The sequence below is a fragment of the Bos grunniens genome, chromosome 17 (genome assembly GCF_055505025.1).
Source record: "Bos grunniens cultivar Pamir isolate PY7600 chromosome 17, Bosgru_T2T1.0, whole genome shotgun sequence".
NCBI lineage: Eukaryota > Metazoa > Chordata > Mammalia > Artiodactyla > Bovidae > Bos > Bos grunniens.
Window position 1 is genome coordinate 51,783,853 of NC_141181.1, and position 13,953 is coordinate 51,797,805.

The 13,953-nt window shown below is 58.7% G+C and overlaps 1 protein-coding gene across 23 annotated transcripts in view; it reads left to right on the forward strand.

Annotated features, from left to right (window-relative positions):
• The window catches only part of NCOR2 (nuclear receptor corepressor 2), a 236,352-nt gene that overhangs the window by 188,559 nt on the left and 33,840 nt on the right, over positions 1–13,953 (forward strand). For 19 of the 23 annotated variants that reach the window (XM_086347286.1, XM_086347298.1, XM_086347301.1 and 16 more), the window contains 4 exons: positions 784–834; positions 1,930–2,563; positions 10,125–10,245; positions 11,403–11,574. In XM_086347286.1, the coding sequence (XP_086203412.1) occupies positions 784–834; positions 1,930–2,563; positions 10,125–10,245; positions 11,403–11,574 (978 nt within the window). The remainder of the gene's footprint in view (positions 1–783; positions 835–1,929; positions 2,564–10,124; positions 10,246–11,402; positions 11,575–13,953) is intronic. The other 4 variants (XM_086347294.1, XM_086347299.1, XM_086347305.1 and 1 more) reach the window with 2 other exon arrangements.

Genomic DNA, 13,953 nt, shown 5'->3' on the forward strand with positions numbered 1-13,953 from the left:
AGCCAGGCATAAACCACTTATTTTGTAGATGAACACAGACTCTGGGGCTAAGCCATTTGTCCAGAGGACCTCAGTGCTGGCCCCCTTCGTCCTGTGGTCTGACAATGTGAAAAGAGGGAGTGACATTGCCGGAGTCAGAAGACAGGGTCAGGAACCCCGTGGTGAGGGATACAGGATGCTGGGGTCAACCCTGTCCTGCCCCCATGCAGTGTGGCCTGGGACAAGCGACTCAACCTCTCTGTTTCTGCATCTGCAAAGCAGAGTGGTGATGATGATCTCTAACTTAGAGGTTATTGAGAGTGAGTTATGTGTGTGAAGCACTTTGCCCAGAGCCCAACACCCACAGAGCAAGCCTGTGTTGCTGTTGTTGGGATGGTCATTTCTGGGAGGAGCAGCCTTTGCTCTGGGCCTTGAAGGAAGGCAAGAGACAGGAGAGGTGGGAGTCTGGAGGCAGTAAAGCCTGAAAGAAGTGTTTTTGCAGGGCACTGGCAGCCCCTGCTGGCCTGGCTCCACGTCTGAGGGGTGAGACAGGGCCGGGTAGCCTCACAGGCCTCTCCCTCCAGCCCTGCCCCGCTCTGAGGCCAGCACCCCACCCCTAGGACCCTGGAGCCGGGAACCAGAGAAGGCCAGTGACTTGTCCAAGGACACCTAGGAGTGTTCTGGGCTGCGGGCTTTTGGGACAGGGTTGTAGGTCCTCCCTGCCTGCCTGGCCCCAAATTCTCCTCCCTCCCCACCTGCTGCTCATACCACCTCGCTTCTAACCCTTCTCTCACTTCCTTCCAGCCTTACACGCCTCTGGGAACGAGGTCCCCAGAGGGGAATGCAGTGGCCCAGGTATGAATGTGGCCAGCTGGCCTTGGGGGGTGGGGTGGGGGTAGGGCCAGGCCGGGGTGGGGGGCACCCCCAGGTTCCCTGTTGTCTATGAGGGGCTCCACCTCTGTGAGCACACCTCTGCCTGTGAGCCCCACTGCTGGTGCCACCACCGTCTCTGTTCCCCCTCCTCAGTGCAGTGTCTGTTCCCCATGCTGTTCCCTGGCTCACACCTGCAGATCAGTGCACTCAACTTGACTGTTCTGTTGATCTCTTACTAGTGTGTCCACCTGTGACTCTTACCCACTTATGTTTCTCCTACAGCAAGTGTGGGGGAGGGAGGTTTCAAATGTCCCCATTTTGTAGAAAGTGAGGAAAATTGAAACCCAAAGAAGCGAGAGGAGTCGTGGTTGAGGCTAAGGAGCCAGGTCTGGAGCTGAGGTCCCCTTTCCCTTCATCTGTGCACACTGTCATTCGATCAGCACTTCCTGTGCACCTGCTGCATACCAGCCCTGTGGACAGTGGCCAGGGGCTGTAGTTGGTGTGGACCCTCTCCCCGTGAGCTCCTCCAGGTTCACTGGCCGTGTTATATGAGGACGACAGTGATGACACAACAGCGGACAGTTAGCAGGTGTCACCCTGTGTGCCGCAACCCCTGTGAGGTGGGAACTGTTCTCCCCACTCTACAGATGGGGAAAGCGAGGCCAGGAGGTCACTGTGACAGCAGGGGCAGAGCCAGGGCTGCAGCTCCGATGAGAACAAGGAGACCCCAGAACGAAAGCCTGCACCCCTGGCTGCCCCTGGCCTGGCTCCATAGGGTGCTGGCCACCCACCCAGCCACTCCGGGGATCGGAAGTTAACAGGTCCTGGGCTCCTCCAGGGTCAGCAGGTGGAGAGGAGGACAGAGGTCTGGGAGGGGCCAGGCGGGCTGCTCAGGCGTGTAGGAGCCTCGGAGCTGTTTGGTGTCCAGGGATGGGACTGCAGCCCCCTGAACTACCCAGAACCAGGCTGCACAGTCAGGGTCATCGGGTGGTGAGAGGAGCATGGGCAGGGCCCTGCCTGTCTCGAGCCTGAGCGCCCCCTGACACCACTCACCCCATCTTTGCTTTCTCCCCGCAGCTGCCGTCAACAACAGCTCCGACACCGAGAGCGTCCCCTCACCCCGCACCGAGGCCGCCAAGGACACGGGGCAGAACGGGCCCAAGCCCCCGCCCGCCCCGGGCACGGATGCACCACCTCCCGAGCCGCCCACCCCGCCGCCCGAGGACACCCCGGCCCCCACCGAGCCCGCCCCGGCCCCCGAAGCCACCGGTCCGCCCACACCCCCACCAGCACCCCAGTCACCCGCCACGCCCCCTCCCGTGGTCCCCAAGGAGGAGAAGGAGGAAGAGGCCTCAGCCGCCCCCTCAACCGAGGAGGGGGAGGAACAGAAGCCCCCCGTGGCCCCAGAGCTGGCGGCCGACGTGGGCAAGGCCAAGACGGAGGAGCCGGGCGAAGCGCACCCCGTGGAGCCTGTCAAGAGTGAGTGCGAGGAGGAGGCCGCCGGAGAGGGGCCCGACAAGGTGAAGGCGGGCCCGGAGGCCTCGGTGGAGGCTGCGCCCGAGGGGGCACTCAAGGTGGAGAAGAAGGAGGCCAGCGGCTCTGGGGGCAAAGGCCCTGCAGCCAAGGGCTCAGGCGCCCCCCAGGACAGTGACTCCAGTGCCACCTGCAGCGCCGACGAGGTGGACGAGCCCGAGGGCGGCGACAAGAACAGGTGAGCGCGCTGGCTTTGTCGTCTCATTCTGTAAGCACTTACTGAGCATCACCTGTGTACCGAGGCAACGGCACACGAGGCTGATTCCACGCCTGCCCTTGGAGGGAGAGGGGGCCACCACTAAGTGTTCTCCGTCTGGCAGGAATTCCGATGTTGGGACAGGGCAGCATTGATGGGGTGGGTCCCCCATTAGCGGTGGCCTCTGAGCTGAGCCTGGGTGGGGAGAAGTAGGGTGACAGCATGGGTTAGCTTCCAGAGCTGCCGCCACCAAGGACCACCCCAGAGTGGCATCGGCAGGGCCACGCCCCCTGAAGGCTCCTTCCCGCCTCCTCCAGCCTCTGGTGGTGCCGGCCATCCTCAGCTTGTAGATGCGTCACTTTGTGGTCCCATGACACGCTCTCCATGTGTCCCTGTGCCCACATTTCCCTTTTGCTGTAAGGATGTCAGTCCTTGGATGAGGGTCCACCCTCAGGACCTCCTCTTAATTGCATCACATTTGCAAACAGCCTATTTCCAGAGAAGTTCACATTCACAGGTATTTGGCTCTTAGGACTTGAACAGACTTGGAGAGACAAAGTTTTACCCTCAACACGGTGGAACCAGCAAGTGCAGAAGCCGGAGGTGGGACTGAGCCTGCACGATTCAGCAGACCAGCCCACCTTGCAGGGCCTCCAGGCTGGGTGGGTGGCTGCATTTTGTTCTCAGGACAATGAGACCTCCGCAGCTCATGCCTGAGACTTGGGGTGCGTCTCAGGTTCTGAAACTTGCCAGCTGTGTGAGGGGGTAGATTTAATGGGGGCCAGAGTGGCAGAGGGATGCACTTTGTGAGGCAGCCTTGGGGATGTCCTGGTGAGGCTGGTGGCGGTGGACATGGGGGCAAGTGGCAGATGCCCGGGATCCTGGCCAGTTCATCTTCTGCCCGCTGAGGGTCCCCGAGACCCTGGCCAGAGCGGAAGCTGGCAGGCCCCACTCGGGGCCCAGTGTGGGCAGCAAAGGGCAGGGCTGCGGAGATCCACGCCCGCTTGCATCTGGGCGGCTTAAGGAATTGTTTTCTAGTGAGGCGGGCCGGTCATTTTTATTTTGACTGAAAACAGTGCAGTCTGTTTTCGCTCCTTTCACGTCTCTCGGAAAACTTCTGGGCAGCGCGCGAGAGAGGAAAATCTGACTTTCAAATCTGACCGGTTCACTGGGAGCCATTTCCTCTGCTCTGTGATTCACCTTGGGGCATGAGGAGATGGCAAATTCTAGAATGTTTCATGTGAAAACCGGACTTGGTCAGAGCTCACTGGGTCCCCACGTGTTCAGTGAGCTACCTCTGGTCCCTGGCAGGACCCTCAGCCCACTTGTATGGCTCTTGGATAAGCAGCAGTCTGGCCAGCAGGTTTCTGGGGGCCCGGAGGTCCTAAGTTTCCTGCCTAGTGGGCGCAGCTCGGAAAACAAGAGTTCACGGTGGCCTGATCTGCTGGGGAAGGCCCTGGGCCAGAGTCTCGCTCTTTGTGCCTGGGTAATGGGGTTAGGGTGGGCGGCTCCCCACCCTACTCCCGCTGGCCACAGAGACAGAGTCATGGAAACACACGTTTCTGCTCTTAGCGGGAAGAGCGTTGAGCTCATGGGACAGCCACGCTGATAAGCGGCCTCCTGGAGTCTGTGTTTTGGGTGCAGATGGCCTGCCTGGGCTGGACAGCTTGGAGGGTTGGCCTGGGTCCCAACAGCTTCCCCCTGGACCTCTCGGGCCAGGCCTGAAGCCCCGCAGCCTACTTTGAGCCTCTCCCCGCACAACCTCAGCCCCACCCAGGGATGTGTCCTTCTCTCCCCCAGCTGGGTCTGGCTCCTGTCCACTCTTCCTGCCTGAGCGTCCAGCCTTTGGTCCCTCGGGACCAGGAGCCCTGGGCTGGGAGTCAGGACACCTGGTTTGTCACGCCCTCTGTGACCGAGGCCAGTCCCCCACCCTCAGGGTGAGGTTGGACTCGGGCCAGCCCCCTGACCTCTTCCTGGCTGGCAGTCCGCCACCCCTCCCTCCTGCCCCGGCCGTGGCCGCACAGGGCCAGGCGGGCGCCGGAGGACGCAGGCGAGATGCGTCAGAGTGCGCCCTGGCAGCCAGCACCACCTCCCTCACCGCCCCAGAGAGATCGGTGGGCGACCCCAGGTCCTGGCCTCCTGCCCACAGCCCTGCCTCCCGCCTGGCAGTCTCAGCGCAGTGCACTGGGCGTCCCTGGACAAGACACAAGATGCACTGCGTTCTGGCCCGTGCCCGTACGGCTTTGGGAGAGAAAATCATATCCTGCTTTTTACTCTCCATTGCTTTCTGCCAGACAGCTCCGCCTGGGAGTTTTCTTGGCTAGCGGCCAGAGATAGTGGCTTTGATTGCAGAGCCTTGAGCTTGCCTGCCCCCGCCTGTTCCGTTTCCCAGAGACGGTGCTGGGCACTTTCTGACAGGGCTGGGCCTTCAGAAGTGCCTTGGCCTTGCTGGACCTCAGTTTTTTCACCCATAAGATGGGTGTGGGTATCCCCACTTACGGGCTGCTTGGGAGGAGAATGGAGTTCCGAGCCCACAGTAAGATGCTCAATGAAAGGAGTTACTCCCTTCCTTTGGAACTGCTTCAGGAGCCCCCAAAGTTCACTCCACGAGGAGGTTGGAATGTAGGCACTTCCGAGCCCCTGGAATTTCAAAAGAATGTAACAGCAATTTCTCCTTTATTTCTCTATTCCATAAATGATTAACTAGGCACTGGGGTGTGCCAGGTACCATCCTGGGCTCAAGGGGAGCAGCGACAAATGAGGTCCTGGCTCCAGGAAGCTTACATTTCACTGGGAGTGATTAGTACGGAATTGGAACAGCAATGGAATAAAGGGAATGCTCGTGTGATAAGCGGATGAGGGAGAGATTGGTCATGGAGGGAGTGTGAGGGGCAGTCAGGGAGACCTGCCTGAGGAGGTGACATTGAAAGATGATGGAAACACAGAGTATGAGACACGGAGGGAAAGTCTGCAGAGAGAACAGCCAATGCAAAGATCCTATGGCCTCACGAGCTTGTGTTGGATAGACGGCAAAGAGGCTTGTGGCAGAGAGCGGAGCGAGTGAGGGAAAGGGGAGAGGGCACGAGAGGAGGTCACAGAGGTGGGCAGGGTCCTGGCTCTACTTGGCCCCACAGGGCCTCGGGGGTTGAAGCGAGGAGTGGGGTTTTATCTTGGGGGCATGGGAAACCAGCATGACCATGCCTTTGTGGATCTTCACAATCCTGCTTTCCTAGCCCCAGCCTGGCAGCCGGGGATTATCCCAGCCCAGCGATAATGAGGAATTTGGGGAGGGGGCTCAGCAGAGAAGGGACGTACTGTTGCAGACCCAGAGTCCCCTGGGGCCCTGCTCCCTCCCCAGCCCTGGTCTTCCGGGGCAGGAAGAAAATCCCAGGGATGAGAAGATGCCCAGGCTGCTCAGCGCTAGGCGTTGTTGTCACGGCTTCCTGTGCCTTCCCGTGTCCTACCCACAGGACAGTCGCTGGAGGGAGCGACTGTTCTCACACCCATTTTACAGATGAGGAAACTGAGTCAGGCACAGTTGGTCAAGTCATCTGGCCAGTGGTGGGATTTGAACTGAGACGTGGAGTCTTGAACTTCAGCGTTAGGGGGCAGGGCCCCAGCTGCTCTCAGCCAAGTTGCCGGCTTCCCCTGCCACCCAGCTTCTCCCCAGCCCCCGCCCCTGCCCCTCCCGGCCCAGGTCACGTGCACAGTGCCAGGCTCCGAGAGCCCCTACCCTGCCCCGGTCTCTAGGGAGGAAAATAAACGCCCTGTCTTCCAAGAAAACAAAGGAAAGAGAACAGAGGGAGGGCGATACTGTGAGGAGAGCTCCTGGAGGTGGTGGCTCCTGCCGCTGTGGAGGTGGGATGAGGCAGTTTGGGGGCCACGTGAGCGCCAGGCATCTTCCCGCCCCTCAGGGGTGGTGGGGAGGCTCAGGCCCCTCGGGCTTGTTAAAGATCAGGATCCAGGCCCTTGCTCTTGGATGCTGCCCTCTTCACAGTGAGCGGTCAGGCTACTATCATCTTGTCAGCTGTGAAGTACTGTGCCCATGGCTGCAGCCCCCACTGAGCTCTTGCCTCCCTGGGTAGGGTTGGGGGGGCTCAAGAGAGAGGGGTCTGGGCCTCCATGCACACCCCCAGCTGGTGCCTGCTGAGGGCATTTGAGGGTGATCCCTGCTTCCCTCCAATCTGCCTGCCCGCTGCCTGGACAAGGAACCACCGGGAAACCAGGACAGGGCAAGGGCCCTGGTTCGTTGACAATCAGAGTGAGACACAGACACTTGGCTTTTTATTTGTATCATAAAAGCATATTTTGTGTCCATATAAAATTATATTCACATAGATATGAAAGTTTATATTTTAACTTTAAAATTTGCATTTTCAAATATTTTATACAATAGATAATAGTATAGCATTATTACTTTATTGTTCATTGAAACAATATACTTAATATATCAAACCCTTGATTTTGTGGCCAGCAAGGAGTATATTCATTATCTTTTCCTTGTAACAGCTTTCAGTTCAGTTCAGTTCAGTCGCTCAGTCGTGTCCAACTCTTTGCAACCCCATGAATTGCATCACACCAGGCCTCCCTGTCCATCACCAACTCCCGGAGTTCACTCAGACTCAATCAAGTCCATCGAGTCAGTGATGCCATCCAGCCATCTCATCCTCTGTCGTCCCCTTCTCCTCCTGCCCCCAATCCCTCCCAGCATCAGAGTCTTTTCCAGTGAGTCAACTCTTTGCAAGAGGTGGCCAAAGTATTGGAGTTTCAGCTTTAGCATCATTCCTTCCAAAGAAATCCCAGGGCTGATCTCCTTCAGAATGGACTGGTTGGATCTCCTTGCAGTCCAAGGGATTCTCAAGAGTTCTCCAACACCACAGTTCAAAAGCATCAATTCTTCAGCGCTCAGCTTTCTTCACAGTGACCACTGGAAAAACCATAGCCTTGACTAGATGGACCTTTGTTGGCAAAGTAATGTCTCTGCTTTTGAATATGCTATCTAGGTTGGTCATAACTTTCCTTCCAAGGAGTAAGCATCTTTTAATTTCATGGCTTTACTGAGATATGATTCACAGCCATGCAATTCAGCCATTGAAGTGATTTATTTTTAGTACATTCACAGTTATGTGATCATCAGCACTGTTTAATTCCAGAATATTGTCAACTACCCCAAGAAGAAACCCCAGGCCATTAGCAGTCAGTCCTTATCCCCCACCCTCCAGCCCCTGGCACCCACTCATCTTCTATGTCTACGGATTTGCCTCTTGGGGGAATTTCTTGTAATTGGAATCATGCAGTACATGGCCTTTTGCAACCAGCTTCTTGCACTCAGCATCATGTTTCTGAGGTTCATCCAAGTTGTAGCCTGGAGTCATTCTTTTTGGCTGAGTAATATTCCACTGTGTGGACATACCACATTTTGTTTATCCATGTCACCTGGTTTTGGACGTGGGGCTTGCTTCCACCTTTTGCCTTTTGCAGATAGTGGCTGCTATGATCTTTCATGAACGGTTGGTGTGTGGGTGTGTGTGTGTCTATTCTCACGAGTGTATGCCCAGCAGTGCAAATGCTGGGCCCTATAATGACTCTAATGCACTTCCTGAGGAAATGCCAGAGCATTTTCCAGAAGGGCTGCAGTGTATTCACTCTTAAGTTTACAAATACAAGTTGGTTTAAGCGGACAGTGATAATTAGTTGCAAGAGGAGGGGAGCAAGGCTGGGCTGGTGACATTTGGAGCCGACAGTGAGGGGTACAGGACAAGTGAGAGCATCAGTTCTTAGACCTGTTCAGGGTGCTTTGGCCCAAGGGTAGAGGGCAAAACGAGGCTGGGTTTGGGTCTCCAGGGGAGTGAAGATGGGCAGCCACCAGAGGAGAGGCCTCCGGTGGTCCTGGGAGCCTGAGCAGGATCCAGAGAGGTCGAGAGAGGTGAGGACGGCAGGGAGGGTGAGCTGGTCAGGAGGACGGTGAAGCCCAGCTGAGCATGAAGTCAGTCTGACCTCTGAGCCTGGCGCCACTTGCATGCCATGGGCAGCCTCAGGGGGTGTCGCCGAGACCGTCTCTGCTCAGCTGAGCGTGTGGCAGATGTGGGCAGGGGGTCAGCACCCGAGGGACTGGCTCGTCATGGGTTGCGATCCCGTCACCGCAGGGAGCAGGGGGCCCATCGCCTGCACGTCACACGTCTGTCCTGCACCGCCGGCTGGAAGGCGCGTGATCCACTCTTGGATCCGGCAGCCAGCTCTGGGTGGTGTGAGCTGCACCCTGGCTGTCACAGATCTTACCTGGAAGGCAGGGGCTGTGCCGATGGTCTGCACGTGGCGTCAGCCAGGGTGGTCACGGCATACACTAGGGGCTGTGCCCACAGGACCCTCAGGCTTCGCTGACCTGTCTTGTGATTCTCCCTCCTGGCTGAATCCAGCCCACGGCCAGTGCCTTTGTGCGTGCACACTGTTTGATTCCCCCAGGCCTGCTGTGTATTCAGCGAGTGGTGGTCCCAGGTAGGACTCAAGAGCTGGGCAGGAACCCGGCAGCCCCAGTGCAGGGGTGAGGGGCTCTAAGGCTGGGGCTCTGAGCTTCTGCCCTCGAGACCTCATGCCAGCTGGTGAACCAAACGGGGCTTGTGGCATGGCACCGGGCCAGGGCTGTCGTGTCCTGGAAATCCCTGAAGACCTCTCAAGGAGGGGACATCCGTGAGCAGCTCTGGAGCCACGCCCCACGGCAGCCTCTGCCCCAGGCGCCCAAGGCACTGCAGCTCTTCCCTGGGGTGACCCCAGCCCTGGCTTCCCACCATGTTTTAGCCCCCTGCCCACCTCCGTGCACCCGTGTGCAGACACACACACACACACACACACACACACCGTGCACCCTTAGCAGGTTGCTGCCCTGTTCTGCATGTCAGCAGACAGACGTGACCTTGCTTTAGAGGACAAGCCACCTGCAGGCCCAGCTCAGCCCCACTTACGGCTGCAGGGCGGGCAGTGTACATGCTGACCCTGTGCCCGCAGAGCTTGCACCCGCCTGGTATGCGGGTGAGATTCCGGTTAGCCACGCATTCTGGTTGAATGGGAGGGCGCCCCAGTCCTCGTCTCCAGTAAGCAGGGCCAACTCAGCACCATACCCCGGGCCCCTACCCTGGGGCCTGAGCCTCTCATACTTGGGTGATGAGTCATCTCCCTGAATCTCTTAAGCCTCCCAAGCCTTAATTAGGTTGATTCTTGGGTTTCCCAGCAGCTTCCCAAGGGCCAGTCGTGGTAACGGGCCCTGAGTGTGGGCTTCTCTGGGACTTCCCTTGCCCTGGGCCATCTCGGGAGCATTTGATCCTCTGGGCTGGGGTGGGAGGGGTCTTGGTCCCTTGTGGGGCCTGCATGGAGCAGAGGAGGGAGGGAGGAGCCCCCACCCCGACCCCAGGTCTCCCTGGCGCTGGACGTTCGCCTCCCTCTGGTGGTCCCCCCAGCCACATCGTCCAGGCAGGAGCCAGGAGAGCCTGTGAGCCCGTGGGCCTGACACTGGTTTCCCCATCCCCCCTGCCCTCCCGCCTGCCACCAGGCTCCTGTCGCCACGGCCCAGCCTCCTCACCCCGACCAGCGACACCAGGACCAACGCCTCGCCCCAGAAGCCGCTGGACCTGAAGCAGCTGAAGCAGCGAGCGGCCGCCATCCCCCCAATTGTGAGTCCCAGGCCCACCTCCCATGACCCAGGACCCCCACCCAGCCAGGACCCGCAGAGCCCCCATGACCTTTACTTCCTGTTGAGGAGACAATAAATCAGGCTGATCACAGGCCAGGGAGGTGGAGGCCCGGCATCTGCAGCGCCGCCTCTTCCCACCACCTCCTGTTCCTGTAGAAATCCTCATGGAGACAGGCAGGAACAGTAGAGGGGCTGAGGGGCCCCCAAAGTACCCGGCCTGCAGGTCTCCTCCCTCTGGCTTCCCAGCCTGGCAGCTCTCACCACCCCACCCCTGCCTGCCGAGGGTTCTCCAGAGCCCCCCAGACCAGGCAGGAAGCCCCCCACTGTCACAACACCTCAGAGAGGAGGGCGGGGCCCCACCAGTTAACTTGAGACCCTCTGAAAGGGTTGGGGGGTTGTCCAGAAAATTCTCCAGGCCAAGCAAAAGGATCCTCAGAGGTGCCCGTAATTGTAACGGCTCAGTCATTGGTGGTGCTAGTGGTAAAGAACCCGCCTGCCAATGCAGGAGACGTAAGAGATGTGGGTTTGATCCCGGGTTAGGAAGATCCCCTGGAGGAGGGCATGGTAACCCACTCCAGTATTCTTGCCTGGGAAATCCCATGGGCAGAGGAGCCTGGCGGGCTACGGTCCATAGGGTGGCCAAGAGTTGGACACGACTGAAGTGACTTAGCACACTCACATAGTCATTGCCCTCTCCCAGGACGTGAGCCTGGCCTTCCAGTGCACCTGGGGGCTGTGGGCTGAAAGACTCCAAGCTGACCAGGGCTTTTTGAGTGAGGGGCACAAGGAGTGCCAGGCTGTGCTGCCTGCTCCCCACAGCCAGGCACTGTCCCATTTGTCAGCTCTGATCTCTCTGAGACCCCGAGAAATTTGAGGAAGAAGGAAGGGGCTAGGGGCAGGGTAATGAGGGCTCTCCATCCACAGCCAGGCACCCGGGATGGCTGGGCACACCCCCTACACTTTGCACAAAGCCCAACCTCCTGGCCCCTCAAGCCGTGTGCCCTTGGGTGTGTTGCTACCTCTCCTGGGCCTCAGTTTCGAGGCTGGTCACATGCAGGGGGCCTGGAAGGCTTTCCCTAGTCTCTGGGACCCGCAGACAGCCTGTAAAGACACTCGCTCCTCCTCGCTTTCCCCCAGCAGGTCACCAAAGTCCACGAGCCGCCCCGGGAGGAAGCAGCTCCCCCTAAGCCAGCTCCCCCTGCCCCCCCACCATCGCAGCACCTGCAGCCGGAGAGTGACACCCCCCAGCCGCCCAGCAGCAGCCCTCGAGGCAAAAGCAGGAGTCCTGCGCCTCCTGCCGAGAAGGAGGGTAAGTGTGTGTCAGTGGCTGAGGGAGTCAGAGGGAGAAGGGGCTGATGGGCGGGCATAAGGGGCCTTTTGTGTGTGCCGAGCAGCTGTTCCCAACTCCATGGCTGTGGCGGCAGGACAGGCCAAGTTAATGAGTGAAACGCGTGGGAGTGAGGCAGTAGGGGGTGGTGGGGACTGCAGCAAATTGCAGAACTCAACGTTCATTCTGAAGCGGGCTCACGTTGGCCTCAGCCAAGAGTCACCACGTGGCAATTCAGGCCTGGGGTTGTGGGTTGTTCTTTCAGAGAAGCTAGAAATCCATCTTTTCATGTGAAATCTTAAGAGTTTCTCAACATTGGCAACTTCTCAAAATTTCTACAAGCTCTGTGCATATACAAAAACACGTCTGTGGCTGTTTCTGGTTTCATGTGATTCAGTCCACACGTGAGCTTCTAGAACCATGAGGCTCAGTGCCAGCTGGCAATAACTCTGGGCCTAGGCAGGAAGCACTGCCCTCTCCAGCTTTCACCCTGACCTTATTCCAGGCCGAGGTCACTGGGTTCACTGGGGAGCCAGTGAGTGATTCCCCGAGCAGCTGTGTTGCAGCAACTGCTCGGGGCATGCTTTACTGTCACACGTGGAGTTCAAGGTCAGGAGACAGGTGGGGTCTGGTTTCTTGTTCTCTGGATCTTCTATCTCTGCCCCACTCCCCTCTGGCCCCAAGAAGTGTCAAGCCTGTATCCCTAAGGGACACCCATCCCAGATCAGCCTGTCACAGCGCAAGCAATAGGGGCTGACCCCTCCCCCCAAAGGCTCCCCCCATGCTGTTCTAGCCCAGTCTCCTGAAGGCTGCTCTAGGGGTCCGAGGGCAGCGGGACCCCAGGCCACCGTCCCTGTCCAACACCGCCAGGGACAGACTCGGGCGGCCAGGGCCATCTGCGCCATCACCTCGAGCAACTTCTGGTACGGCATCTTGCCGTCTCTAGAAAGTCAGACTGCCCCTTGGCCATGGACCTCCCTGAGGGCGGTGCTGTGTGTCTGAAGACAAAAGCAGGGCTGTCCCTAAAGGAGGCCAGCTCCACATGTCGAAAGTGACAGGGTCTGCCAGACACTCCCCGGCTAATTGGCCCACCCCCCACCTGTCTCCCTGAGGCTACCTTCACCTGCCATAGGAAGTCTCAGATGCCACCCACGCGGATGGGCATGCATCCATCCATCCAGCGTGTGGCCAGGGGATCAGGACATGTGTTGAACACCCACCATCGCCAAGCACTACCCCTGGGAAGTGTGGGTCTGGCAGTGAGCAGGATGAAGTTCCTACTCCAGCCAGCTGCCCTTTTTGTGAATGAGAGAGTATGTTAAGCAGGGGAACACACAAGGAAGCAAGATGACCTCAGGGTAGTTCATGGAATGAATGAGACAAAATGAGGTGAGTGACAAGGGGCTCAGAGAAGGGGTCTCTGAGACCAGGAGAAGGCAGTGGTGGGAAGATCTGGGGGAAGGGCATTCCAGGCGCCGGGAACAGCATGTGCAAAGGCCCTGGGGTAGGAGCAAGCTTGGTATGTTGGCAGAGCTGACACAGCAAGAGGTCCTGGTGGCTGGGGAGAGGGGAGGGGAGGATGGGAGATGGGGACCAGATCGTGCAGGGCCTGGTAGGCTATGGTGCTGTGGGCGTTTGGTCTCGGGTGCAGGAAAAGAAAGCCTTTACAAGGGGAACTTTCAGGGTGTATGTGTGTGTTGGGGACTGAGGAGAGGTCAGGCAGTCCGATTTCTATTTTGAAAAGATCTTTTTGTCTGACCGTTGTTGGGAAGAAAGGGCTACAGGGAGTTGTGGGCAGATGGAGGAGGGCACAGCGCTGTTCCCGGCCAGCAGTGGTGGCAGTCTGGACTATGTGGGTGACCATGGAGATGGAAGCGGGGTGGGTTGGGATTTTGTTTCAGAGGCAAAGCCAGTGGAACCCGCTGAGGAACCTGAGTGTGGGGTTGAAAGCAGGGTGTCAGCTGCCTCCTGGGACCCTGCCAGTCACCCACGCTGGGCCCGGGACTCCCCATGGTGGGGGTGTGGTTTGCTGGGCAAGAGTGTAGTGTGAGACATGGGGTCTGGTCTGGAAGGACATTCAAGGGCCAGGACACTAGCCCAGGGCGGAGTAGCCGCATGGCAACGACAGGGGCCCATACAGCCTTGGCCAGCACCAGATCTGAGCCAGGTCAGGCTGCGCTTGGGTGGCTGGACACCGCACAGGGCCAGGCAGAGCCTGCTGGGACGGGTCACAGGCCCTGTCCCGAGAGAAGGTGAGCCACCTCCCCCCTGGTTTCTGAGTCTGGCGTTCGGCCCATTGGCACGGCAGAGGGCCGCGCCGTTTCCTGGAATCGTTCGGCAGCACCAGAGATGGCTCACCTG